The sequence below is a fragment of the Tupaia chinensis genome, unplaced genomic scaffold (genome assembly GCF_000334495.1).
Source record: "Tupaia chinensis unplaced genomic scaffold, TupChi_1.0 Scaffold000477_1, whole genome shotgun sequence".
Classification (NCBI taxonomy): Eukaryota; Metazoa; Chordata; class Mammalia; order Scandentia; family Tupaiidae; genus Tupaia; species Tupaia belangeri.
In genome coordinates, this window is record NW_006159986.1 from 2,175,711 (window position 1) to 2,188,685 (window position 12,975).

General features: G+C 39.7%; 1 protein-coding gene across 1 annotated transcript in view; it reads right to left on the bottom strand.

Moving 5' to 3' along the window:
- KRT28 (keratin 28) overlaps window positions 1–6,519 on the bottom strand; it is a 9,737-nt gene extending 3,218 nt beyond the window's left edge. The window contains exons 1-5 of the mRNA XM_006156035.2: window positions 6,076–6,519; window positions 4,805–4,887; window positions 4,119–4,275; window positions 437–598; window positions 224–349 (exon numbers count right to left, since the gene is read on the bottom strand). Of these exons, the coding sequence (XP_006156097.2) occupies window positions 224–349; window positions 437–598; window positions 4,119–4,275; window positions 4,805–4,887; window positions 6,076–6,519 (972 nt within the window). The remainder of the gene's footprint in view (window positions 1–223; window positions 350–436; window positions 599–4,118; window positions 4,276–4,804; window positions 4,888–6,075) is intronic.
- Between the last annotated feature and the right edge of the window lie 6,456 nt (window positions 6,520–12,975).

Genomic DNA, 12,975 nt, shown 5'->3' on the forward strand with positions numbered 1-12,975 from the left:
TGTTATTTTTATCAACTGAGGAACTGAGCACCAGCCAGGAAGAAAATTCTCAGTGATGTCAAGGAGGAAGAAAAAGCTCTGTCTCTTTCTAAGCATCTCTGGGTCTGCTTTCCGTGCCCTCTTCCACTCTACATATTTGTGGATAACCTTTAATAGGGAAGAAAAGGGGTTCTCCTAGGCTTTTTAGAACCTAATAATCAGGCTGACCAACGCTGTCACCCACCGTTGCCAGCAGGGATTGCAGCTGGATCTCCAGGGTCTGCAGGCTGCGCCTCATCTCGGTCAGCTCGTTTCTGGCGGTGGTGGCTGCACCAGCGTCGTCGGAGATCTGCTGCTGCAGAGTGGCACTCTGGGAGATGGGCATGATGGGGTGTCAGATGGAATATGTACCCGCATGGTGGGGGGTTTCTGGAGGGGCTGGTTGGCCTGACCTCACCTTTTCGTTGAACCAGGCTTCTGCATCCCTGCGGTTCTGCTCAGCAAGGGCCTCATACTCCGCTCGCATGTTGTTCAGCAGAACTGTGAGGTCCACTCCGGGAGCAGCGTTCATCTCCACATTCACGTTACCTCCGGCTGCGCACTGCAGAGCCTTCATCTCCTGGAGACAAACACGGGTGTGACTTCAGGGGCACACGCAGTCTGAGAAGCTTCCAAAGGTGCTACTTTATGTCTCAAAGTTTGTGGTCAAGTGTGTAATTTTATGGCATAACACTTGTGAATTGACTTATTTGATCTGTATTCATGCCAATTGTTTGTTTAATTGGTTATTTGTTAATGAATACCACTACAAAAGATAGTCACGAGAGAATTTTTTTTTAATCTTTTCAAATGAAAAAGGAATACACAGACTAGAGAGTTATCTAACATATTGAAAGACACATTGACTCACTGAGATATTGACTAAATGTCTGATTAATGGGAATAGAACCGAGCAAAATAGATAAATAAATAAAAATAGAAATCCTAACTGTCTCGAAGTTTTCTCTTTAGGGCTAACAACTATTACCTAACAAGTGCTTCTTACATGTCAGACACTGTTCTATTATATACATGAACTTATTCAAACCTTTCAGTGTCTCTCTGGTAGGTCCTATTATTAGACTTATTATACAGTTCAGGAAACTGAGGCACAGAGAAGTGAAGAAACACACCTACATTACTTAGTACTCAGAGTAAGGGCTAGAATTTGAAGCTCAGGGATTTGATCATGGTACTCTGGCTCCAGAGTGTTTGGTCTTAGCAGCTACATTTCGCTGTATAGCCTCTCAATTCTGAGGAGCTAGAGAACAGATTTCTCGACAAATCAGTGTATCAGTGACCTGAAGGTAGTTCTCTATGAAGTTAACCTTTTTCATTTTAACTGCTTTTGAGACATTGATATCTCTGCTTTCTTAAACTTTTTATGACCCTAGACTGGTGACTTTCCAGTGTCTATCAGAAGAAAAAGATTTACATCACCCAAGGGAATTGTGATTAATTTACTTCTATACTTCGGGGTTTTGAGTAAGAATCTATGTGAAGAAAAATTCTCGTTGCTATGAAAGTTTGAAAATTGCATGGCTTGACGTTATCCTGTGGACATTGGTCACAGGAGTGTGGTGAATAATACTCTCAGGAGGTGTTGAGATGTGAGAGATTTTTTGCCACTATTCAGTGCTTTCAGAAGGACCCTCTCTCAATGGGTCTGAGTTTTAAGCTACTGGGTCTGGGAAATGAACTGCAGTTGACCATGCAGGAATCCTGCACCCTAACCACTATGGCACCTTCTGGCCCCATTTCTTTTTTTTAATGTCACCTTTTAAGGCAAGGTTTGCTTTTCACTCTCCTGCCAGTCCTCACTGGTGGTCTGATACTTCCATTGCTGAGCTCTGTGATTCTTCCCTTTCCTTGTTTCTTTTTTTTTAATTAAAAAAATTAAATTAATTAAATTTACATTCATTCACTGAGCATTGTCACAGCATACAAAATGTGATTTTCGATCTAGAATATACTGCACAGTGGCTTAATCATACATGTTATCATCAATAACTTTCCATTTCTAGTTTCATATGTGTATGTATATATATATTTCCTCCTATTTCTCACCCTCTTCCATTTCCCACTCTCCTCCCACAATTTCAACCAAGAATACTATACCCAGGAAGATTATCCTTCATATAAGAAGAAAAGACAAGAACATTCTCATATAAACAAAACCTGAAAGAATTTACCAATGCCAGACCAGATCTCCAAGAAGAACTTCAAAGGAGTGTTATACCAGGAAAATTAAATACAGACACACAGAAATAAAAGTACAAAAACTAAGAAAATGGCCAACTTGATTGTAGACACAAGTCTGGAGTTGAATATTATATCCCAGAATTTAATTGGGAAGATCAGCCCACAACAGAATATAGATTAAGTACATGAAAACTGGTGAAATAGAGTTTTATGACTTTTGACTAAAACATTGCTGATTTTCTTCTAGGCTTTGTTTTCTGGTTTTAAGGATTTCTGTCCTGTCTTGAACTGCCACTAGGTTCATGTACCTACTATTTGAACAGAATCCTAACCCCTTTCCTGGCTTTAAGTTTTAAGCAAAGTTTTTTAGTATTTCTTTGATTTATTAAAACTAAAACTGCTTCTATAGAAATTAAAAAATAAGTTAAAAATACCTTTTTAATGACCGTAGTTCAGCTATATAGCATCAACTAGGTACTACATTATAATATATTCATTCCACTCAGAGTTTCACACCTAAAGTCAGACATATATTCACAGATATGTATTTATCAGCTGAACTTGCTATTGAAAGTAGTTAGGTTAATTAAGAACTTTTGTGAATCAATAAAATGTGGGAGGAAAAAAGAATGAAAACAACTGTTTCTTTCTCTTGTTTCTTTCTTTCTCTTTTTCAAGAGTTTATTTATGTTACCTGTGAGCAAGAGAAAAAGAGACTGAAAGCGATAAAGAGAGAGAGAAAGAGAAGACAGTACTTCTGATGGGTTCTTGCCTTTTTTTTTTTTTTTTTTTTTTTTTTTTTTTTTTATTTTGCTATAGGGCGTGTGCGCTCGCCAGACAGAGAGAGACAGAGAGATAGACAGCCAGAAATCACCCCCCAGGGTAGATGGCCACGCCGCAATCCCTTCTCCTCTATTCTCCTCTTGGGATCTTGGGCACGCATGCACACGTGCCTGGCGTGAGTTTAAGCCACTGGGTCCGGGACGCAAACCGCAGTCGACTATGTGGGAGTCCAGCGACATAGCCATTACGCTAACTGCTGGTCCTGATGGGTTCTTGACACTGCAATCCACCTTTGGCCTCAGCACACGCATGGCTGGTGTACTGAACTCTGGAGCCTTCCCAAGTGGGTCAGCCTCTCAGTATTGTGTTTTTACCACCGTGCCACCATTTGGCCCCCTCTCCTTGTTTTATTTATTTATTTATTATTTTTTTCTTGTCTAATTTTCCTTTTCCATAATTTCCTCATTTGGCATAAGTAGAGTTGGTGTTTTACTCCTTTCTAGCCAATAAAAGGTCACTCCCTATTAGAGGGTATTTTCTCAAAAATTGTCATCTCTTGTTTTGGTGACTTTTGCAGTTACTTTTGGAAGATTTCCCAGCTCCCTCTTAGAGAACTGAAGCTGGTATTACATGTCAAAGAATGAGTTTACTATTTTATAGGGTTCGACATTCAAGTAAAGTTGGGCTCATTAGGTGGAGAAAAACACTGACACATTTCTGGAGAGAGGTCATTTGTGAGTAGACTGATTTCAAGATAGGCCTATTTGAATGCAAGAAATAGCCCAATGGAAAGAAAAATGGTTATATTAATGGAAAAGTAACATATTACTTTTAAATAGATTATTGATCAGTCTCAGATGGAAGGATCCAGATCAAATTGTTAGTATTTACTACCTTGGGGGAGGTGGGATTAGAGGAGCAGAGTGGGAGAAATGAAACTATTTCTTTATATCCCTTGGCATGAGTGAATTATTATAAGGAGTATGAATTACTATATTGTAATTGTAGTGCCTGCCCCACAACTAATTAGAATGTGCAGAATTGTAAGTAAAGCTTCTCCTACCGCATCCACAAGTATTTAGAATGGGCAGAATTGTAAGTAAAGCTTCTCCTACCGCATCATGGTTCTTCTTGAGATAGGTCATCTCTTCACTCAGGGATTCATACTGCAGTTCTTGGTCAGTTCTGCAGAGGGTCAGCTCATCCAGGACACGCCGTAATCCATTGATGTCTGCCTCTACATTTTGGTGAAGGGTAAGCTCATTTTCATACCTTGGGGAGGCCATTTAAATAAATTTCAGTGCAAGTTAGACTTCTTCAAAGAAGTGAAAAATAAAACATCAATTGCTTTACACTGAAAATTAGATATTGAATTAAGACTAACTATTACGAAAATATAAACAGAAAGTCCTCTCCTATCCACCCACCCTGTTCTGTGCAGGACCATCAAAAGTTATTTAATCAAACAATTCTGATAGTATATCCCCGTTAAATAAAAGTAGATCATTTTAGAATTTTATCTTAGTTAATATTTTCATTTAGTCAATGAATAGTGGTCAAACATCTACTTTGTGCGTGGCCCTATTTCAGGCAGGTGTAGACATACATCGATATTCTGTACTAAGAACGTAATAAATATGGGTAAGTTGTGAATGTAGTTGGCTGTAGTATTGTAAATCCCTTGTTTCTTTAATCTGTTAGGTTATAGTTTATTCTGCTTGGAATGAAGTTTAAATTTTATTGAACAGATTAAATAGATAGGAAGTTTTTTCTAGAGCAAGATTACTTTTTTATCCCTTACTTTAGCCGGAAATCATCAGCGGCCAGTCTGGCATTATCAATCTGTAGAATGACATTAGCATTAGCAGTAGTGGAAGAGATAACCTAGAAGAAATCAAAAGGGAGAACACAAATAAATTAGCTCTTATAATTTATTATTTCATGAAATACAACATTTTATACAATTGAGTTTTTGCATAAAAATTTTCTTCCTGGGGCTGGCAGGTGGGATGGTGGTTAAAGGTGCTGGATTCCCACATGGCTGACCACGGTGTGAGTCCTGGACCTGGCGGCTTGCTTTCTTTTCTTTTCTCTCTTTCTGCTCAAATTAAAAAAATTATAATAACAAATGGAATTAAATAAATAAATAGTTCTTTTAATAAAAATCTTACTTCTTTATGTAATATTTAAAAATTAGAGATATAGTAGGCCAGCCAAGTGGTGTGGTAGTTAAGGCATCTGGGTTTCACATGGCTGAATACACAGTTCGAGTCCTCTACCTGGTGGCTTGAAAAATATGCCAGGTGTGTGTGTCCTCATGCCCCGAATCCTGGAAGAGAATGGAGGAGAAGGGATTGCAGTATGGCCATCCCTCCTGGGGGATGATTTCTTACTTTCCCTCTCTCTCTCTCTCTCTCTCTCTCTCTCTCTCCAGTAAGTGCATGTGCCTTATAGCAAAAACTGGAAAAAAAAAAGAGAGAGAGAGAGCGATATGGGATTATTTCTTCTCACATAACCATATAGTTTTTAGAATAAAATGCCTTCAAATCTGTGAATATATTTCAAAATAAACACTAGAACTTTAACATTTTAATTGCATCAAATCAATGAATCAAAGTGCTTATTTTTTAGTAATAGGAAGTATTATTTATCAAAATAAATAAAAAGTAAGTTAATCTAATACAAGCTACAGATAACAATTGTGAAGCATTCTCTGTTGTCATTCTTTGTCTTTTGCTAAGTACTTCTTCTTCTTTTTTTAAAAAATGATTTGTTATAGGGTATGTGTGCCTGCCAGAGAGAGACAGAGAATAAGAAAGAGAGAGAGACATGGAAAGTGAGAAATCACAACCGGGGGGCGAGGGGTGACCATACTGCCTCCTTTCTCCTCCAGTCTCCTCTCAGGATTCCAGGCATGTGTGCACACACATCTGGCATGATTTTCCAGCTCCAGGTCTAGAACTTATGCAGTCGGCCATGTAGGATTCAGCGCTTTAAACTTCACACCACCTATTGGCTCAGCATTTCTTGGTTTTAAATACTTCGAATAATTCCAAATTTACGATTCCTTACCTTATTCTTAAGATCCTCGATTGTTAGATGGTATCGGCTGTAGTCATGATCAAGTCCTCGGCAAGATCCAGGTCCGTATTTTTCATACCAACCCTTGATTTTTCTCTCTAATTCAGTATTTGCCTCCTCCAGAGCTCGCACGCTATCCAGGTAGGATGCCAAGCGGTCATTAAGATTTTGCATGGTCACCTTCTCATTTCCAGAGAGAAGTCCCCCTTCACTCGCAGCAAAGCCAACACAGACAGCATTTCCAAGGGCACCACCGGCATGACTCCCACCGGGTACACTGCCCAAGCCTCCTCCCAAGGAAAATCCACTTCCAGCAACCGAGCTGCCACATGCATTGCTGCCTGCAAAGCGTGTGCCTCCGTTGGATGGTCCAGCTGATCCAGTTCCAGGCCGTAAGCAAATATGCCTGGATCCACCAGAAAATCGAAGAGACATGGCGTTAGGAGAAATGTTCCTCTTGTTTGTGGGTAGCTGTAATGTCAAAGGAAAACAGTGTTCAAAGGCTGATGGCTTCTTTGGTCTTTTATACACAATTATTGAGGTGTTTATATTTGAGTTATGTATGCCAAAGTAAAAATTGCTTGATTTAGATTAGTGTAAAATTATGTATAATTAGATGATTTAAAAACATAATGAATGTCTAACATCCCTGGGTGCTGCTTTGGGATATTTGTTATCTTAGATATGATAGGGTTTGTTCTATATTAAGTTCATTATTTTAACTTCTAATTTTGTGTGAGTAATCCTTTACTTTCATCTAGACCCTAGGAACAGACTATTATTATCTGGTATAGGGTACTATGAAGTGTTAGGAAAGATTGGGATAGGGTACCATCAACTGTAGTAGGGTCTCAATTACCACAGAAGTGTACAGAGGACTATTAACTGCAGGAGTAGATATCCCATCCTTTTATAACAAAAAAAATATGTAATTAAAAAACGTTTCTGGTTACTCCTCTGCTTTTACCATGGTTATAATATCTATTCACTAGCTTGGGAAATTACACCAATATTAATGTATTCCTTTATTTAAAATATATGGCTACTTTGTCTGTTTCTATGTGCCAAGTGTAAAAAATGAAAGATGTGGTACTAAATAAATGCAGAAATGAAAAAGATATTGATTATAATCTTTAGGAAATCTATTATCAAGTCTAGACAGGGGCTGAATCATGTTTAGCCTTTTGTGCTAAAGAGTTTGGAATAAATCCTAAGTGAAAGTCAGAGGGCGGCATGATCATGTTTACATGAAACAAGAAGGCCAATTACAAGTCAGAACAATGGTCCACACGAAAAGGATAAAGGCAGCGGAGATGAAGAAAAGATGAAGTTGAGAGGATATGGTCATTGAATTTGGAGAGAAAGGAAGAAGGAAGGGTTGGGAATGAAGTTTAGGTAGCTGATTTCAGGTGCTAGGAACTCATAATATTACTTAGATAGGGCATATAGGAGGGGGAAGATACTGAGTTTAGTTTTGGACCAAGCGGATTGGAGGATGTCACAAGTGAAGATGACCAAAATAAAGTTGACTGTTTAGAATAAGTACCAGGAACTAGGAAAATACCTGACTAGCCATGAACAAAGGGATTGTCAGGAACAGCTGAGGGCCCAGCTCTCATATTTAATGACATTCAATCGCACATTTGGAAGTGATTCTGATGTGGGAATAGAGAAGATGATGATCAGACTGTTGTGGGTTTCAAGGTTTGAAAACAAATTTGAAAGGGAAGAGTGGCAAAGAAGTTTCTGGCACTCTTGAGAAATGATTGATATCCTTGAAAGAAGAATGCAAAACCAGAGGGACAGACAGGATGAGGGAAAAGACAAAGACTGAGTTACAGAGCATCTTTATGAGGCCATAGAGCAGTCAGAACATTAGTAAATTGGTAAAGGTGAGGGAAGACAAGTTTAAGTTGGATAGAAAAAGCCAGAGTTTAGTATATATACATTTTTTGAGATATTTTTGTTAATAGAGTTGTGCGCTTGTTGGAGAGACAGAGAGACAGAAAGTGGGAAATCACTCTTCAGGAGGGATGGCCATACTGCAATCCCTTTTCCCTTATTCTCCTCTTGGGATTTGGGGGACACATGCACATGCACCCAGTGTGAGTTTTAAGCTGTGAGTCTGAGACTCAAACCATGGGTGACCATGTAGGAGTCCAGTGCCTTAACTGTTAAACCACCTGCTGGTCCCTGGAATTTAGAATTTTAAAGTAGGCACAGTCCCAAGTGTTGCCAAAGTCCAGAGGATAGCCATGGGGACTGGGCCCAAAGTCATTGGAGTAAGAAGTCAGGAACTATTAGACTATGACATTAAATGGGCCATTTCTATAGGTATGAACTCTCATGATGGCAGAAGAAAGGAGAGAAGTGGATTAGAAGCCAGGTGCCAAAGTTCTTTGATGGTGTGTGTGCATGTGTGTGTGTGTGTTTATGTCCATGTGTATGTTGGGGGATGAGGGACAATCGTATGGCATTTGCCTCTAAAGAGAAATTTCAGCAGAAGAATTATCTAGGACAAAGCTGGATGTGGCATGGAGGATCAAGAGAACATAGACTACCAGAGTCCATATGTTACATACATGGAGGTGGGAGTGAAAGGGAAGATGGGGGGTGAAGAGAGGGGAAGGGAGGACATGGAGAAGAAAATAGGTGGAAGAGCATGCAGGGGTGGGAGAGAAATGGGAACAGACATGGGGGATAAATGATGATTCTGAAAGAAAAAGTTGCTAGAACTATGCAGCAGAAAGGTACATGAAGTACTTAATATTATAAAATACATCTTTTCAATTGAGCCTTTTAGCAGAGAGACTTAAAAAGATTCAGATAATTTTCTAAATATGAATCAAAGGAGCTTCTAACTCATAAGTTTGTTGGAAAACTAAGTGAGGCTATGCTTATTAGCACAGTGCATGGAAAATGGAAAACTGTCAGTGACTGGTGGCTATTGTTATCACTAACTAACTGGATGTGTGTGTGTGTGTGTGTGTGTGTGTGTGTGTGTGTGTGTGTGGAGGGGGCTGAGAAGGAAGAAGTGAGTAAAAAGAAGAGACTGAAAGGCTACCCCCAGAGGCAGTGGCTGAGAAGGGTGGGAGTGAAGAGGATAGAAGACAGGAGAGACAGGAGGGACTTGGCTAGACTTGACTGGCTTCAGATTCAGGTGGGGAAGATAAGCATAAGGCTGTTTTGCCACCAGAAGTCAGAAGTGTCTCCTGGAACTGTGTTGATGTAAGTGTGCTGAAGCCTGGTTGGAGAGTGCTGTGGCCTCGAAATGCGTTTTCTGGGCAAAGTTGTAGGATGTTTGTAAAATTGCAAAAGGCTTTAAATATGACCTCACTCAGCCCCTTTGCTGGGCAATGGAGGCCCATATATGTTAAACAGCTTGCTCAGAGTCATGAGGTATATGACAACTGGGCATATGGCACAGACAACTGAATACTGGCACAGAGATAAGGAGCCAGGCTGACCTACATGAGAGGGCTCTGGGTTTACATCTGGAGAACGCCCTGAGTACCCCAGCCCTGTACATGCCATGATCCAAGGGGACTGAGGCTGGGGGCGGATCGCAGCTTGAGGACCTTATTGGGTGTGCTGTCTTTCTCTTTTGCGCATGTAATAAAGAAATAAATAAAATTTAAAACCACAAAACTGAGCATATATTCTAGATGTTTGGAAGCTCCTGGCATCATGAGCATATTTTAAACAGAAATAATTAGCCTATGATGCAGGCTAATGCAAATACTTAATATATTTTATATATTGTCATCCACAGTCTTGCTATCCGTGTGAACTGTAAAATTATTCTGCAATTGAATAGTTGGAGTTGAAATATAAGGAACTAGGATATTGAAGTATATAAAGCATTGTAACTCTTCAGTGACTCATTATTACTTAATTTCACATAATAATTAGACAAATTATTGGCATAATGTGTCTGCATCCTTCAGATGTAAATTAAATAATATATAAAATATTTTAACAACAAAAATAAAAGCAATGCATTTTATATTTGAAAATTGCTAAGAGAGTAGTTTTTTTTTGAGAGTGGATTTTAAGTGTTCTCACCACAAAAAAAATGATGAGTGAGGTAACATATATGTAAATTAGTTCAGTTTAGCCATTCAACAATGTAAAACACCGTGTTGTACACCATAAGTGTATATATAGTTTTATTAATAATTTAATAATTTTCAATTAGAAATAAAAACAGCAAAAAATATAAAAAGGGAAAAGAAGTTGTTTCTTTCAAAAGCATACCCTTAAATAAATCAGTCCTTCCCATCTGTCATCACCCCTCATGATCTTACATTGCTGAACACACCTGCCCTGCCCTTTTATTTCCACCAGGGGGCAGGGCTAGTCTTCAAATAGATGTTGCTGCTCAGAAGCTTGGGGAGAACCACTCTAGCCTGGGTCCCTCATGCTGGTAAGCTGGAAATAATCAAAATCCTGGTTAGAAGCAACCTTCACATTCATATTTTTGAAGTATTAGAGTCCAATGAGTACAAAGACAAGATTGAAAACTGAGGCTAGAACTGTTCAACAGTACACAGCAATAAACTGGGTGAATAAACCCCAGAATGAACCTTCTGACTCAGTGTGGTGTATACTACTTTTAGTATATAAAGTACTTCAGAAAGTTTATGGAAAAATGGAATTAAAGCATGAGTTTATTTTGGGGATCAGCAGTTAGTGTAATGGCTATGTCGCTGAACTCCCGGTTCAGTCCCGGACCTGGTGGTTTAAACTCATGCTGGATGCGTGTGCATGCATGCCCAAGATCCCGAGAGGAGAATGGAGGAGAAGGGATTGCAGTGTGGCCATCCTCCCTGGGGGGTGATTTCTCACTTTCTGTCTCTCTGTCCCTCTCTGTCTTTCTGGCGAGTGCACGCGCCCTATAGCAAAAAACTTCTAAAAAAAAAAAAGAGTGAGTTTATTTTGATGCAAAAAATTTTGAAATCCATGCATAGTTTTTTAAAATAATATACATTTTTGTGAACATTTTGAAGACCCTCATATATAATTGTATTTAGGTCAAGATATTAAAAATCCTATACAGGGACCTGCAGTTAGCGTAATAGCATAATAGTCGACCACGGTTCGAGTCCTGGACCTGGTGGCTTAAACTCATGCCAGGCACGTGTGCGTGCGTGCCCAAGATCCTGAGAGGAGAATGGAGGAGAAGGGATTGCGGCGTGGCCATCCCCCCTGGGGGGCGATTTCTTGCTTTCTGTCTCTCTGTCTCTCTCTGTCTGGCGAGCGCATGTGCCCTATAGCAAAAAAAAAAAAAAAGAGTAAAAATAAAAAAAATTAAAAAGAAAACCTATACAGAAATCTCTCCTTAATGAAAAGCGTAACTAGATTTCTTACAAAATTATTTTCAGAATTTCAAGTTATTAGCAAAATGAAAGTTTTGGCTATAGTTTTGCTGCCTATCAAGTGTTGTTGATTCATTCAAAAAATACTTAATGAGCCCCTATTAGAGTACCAGGCACTGTGCTAGTAACAGGTGACACAAAGGGGAAGAAATAGATGCTTCTCAACTCATAGGAAAATTACTCCTTACCAGGGAAGAGATGAGACTTACACAAATAACCATAAAATTTTAAATCATGTAAAAATTTAAAGAAGGAACGTGGAACTCTTAGGGGAGAACTTAATTTAGATTAGGGCAATCCTTCTGAAGAAATGACATTATGTGAGTACCACAAAGATGAGAAAGTGATTGCCAGGCAGGGAGTTGGCAGAGGGACATTCTGAGAAGGGAAGGAAATCGAAACAAAATATTTACTTTTACTTTGAAGAGTGGAGTTGAGTGCCTCAGGGAACTGGAAGATCAGTATTGCTGGTGGTGAGCGTGCAGGAAGGAAGGACCGCAGGGGTCGCCCCTCAAGAGGATTGGGCCAGGCTAGGGGTAATGTGATCAGAAGGATCTTATGAGAGGGAGACTGGAAGTTCAGGACCAGAAAAGGCCATGAGACGTGGAAGCAGAGACAGAGATGGGCAGATGCTGGGTTTGAAAATGAAGGACAGGGCCAGGAGCCAAGGAATGCAGGTGGCCCTTACAAGCCAAACAGTCAAGGAGATGGCTTCCTCCCAACTGGTGAACCTTAATACAGGCAGCCTACAGCTGCGGTTGTTTCCACTGTGTTGTGCTGTCTCCTGGGTTTGTTGCCATCACCAGTAACAGTGCTGTGAACATTACACCCAATGTTGATCAGAAATAAAGATTCCGAAGATACATATTATATGCATCATAGTTGTGAAGTTGGGTACCTCAGTGCAGCATTTGTAATATGTCCTTGGTGGTTCTAGAATGCTTTTCATATATATATATAATGGGGCATACCACAATTCCCTCTCCTATATTTATCCATCCTGTCAGGGTTTGGGTACAGGTGCCTCGTGTGTTTTTCAAGGTCCAGGATTCAAACCATAGCTATGTGAGATCTGGCTGCCAGTGCACAGTGCTTAACCACTGCACTATGGGACTGGCTCTTCACCTTTTTAAATTATTAAATGTTTACCATATTCTAAGGTTTAGTTTAGGAGCCACATCTTCTAGCAAAGCTTCCCTCACCCTCTCTCTATGTGGATGCCATGGTGCCTTGTCCATGATCATTAGCTCCCCAACGTCTGTATCTGCTATGGCCTATGTCATAGGGGAATGGCTCCATCTTTTCTAACTTTTTATCTCTAGGACTTAGCATATTGCCTGACACATGGTGCTTAAGCAAGTTTGTTGAATGAATGAATAAATATATTTGAGCCACTGAATTGAAATCTCCATGACTCCAAATTCCTTCTCTCATCCTGTCAGGGGCCCTGGGGGTGATTCCTGGAAAATTTTTCCCGCTGGTCTTGTTTGTGCACCAAGCCCTTGACATGGTT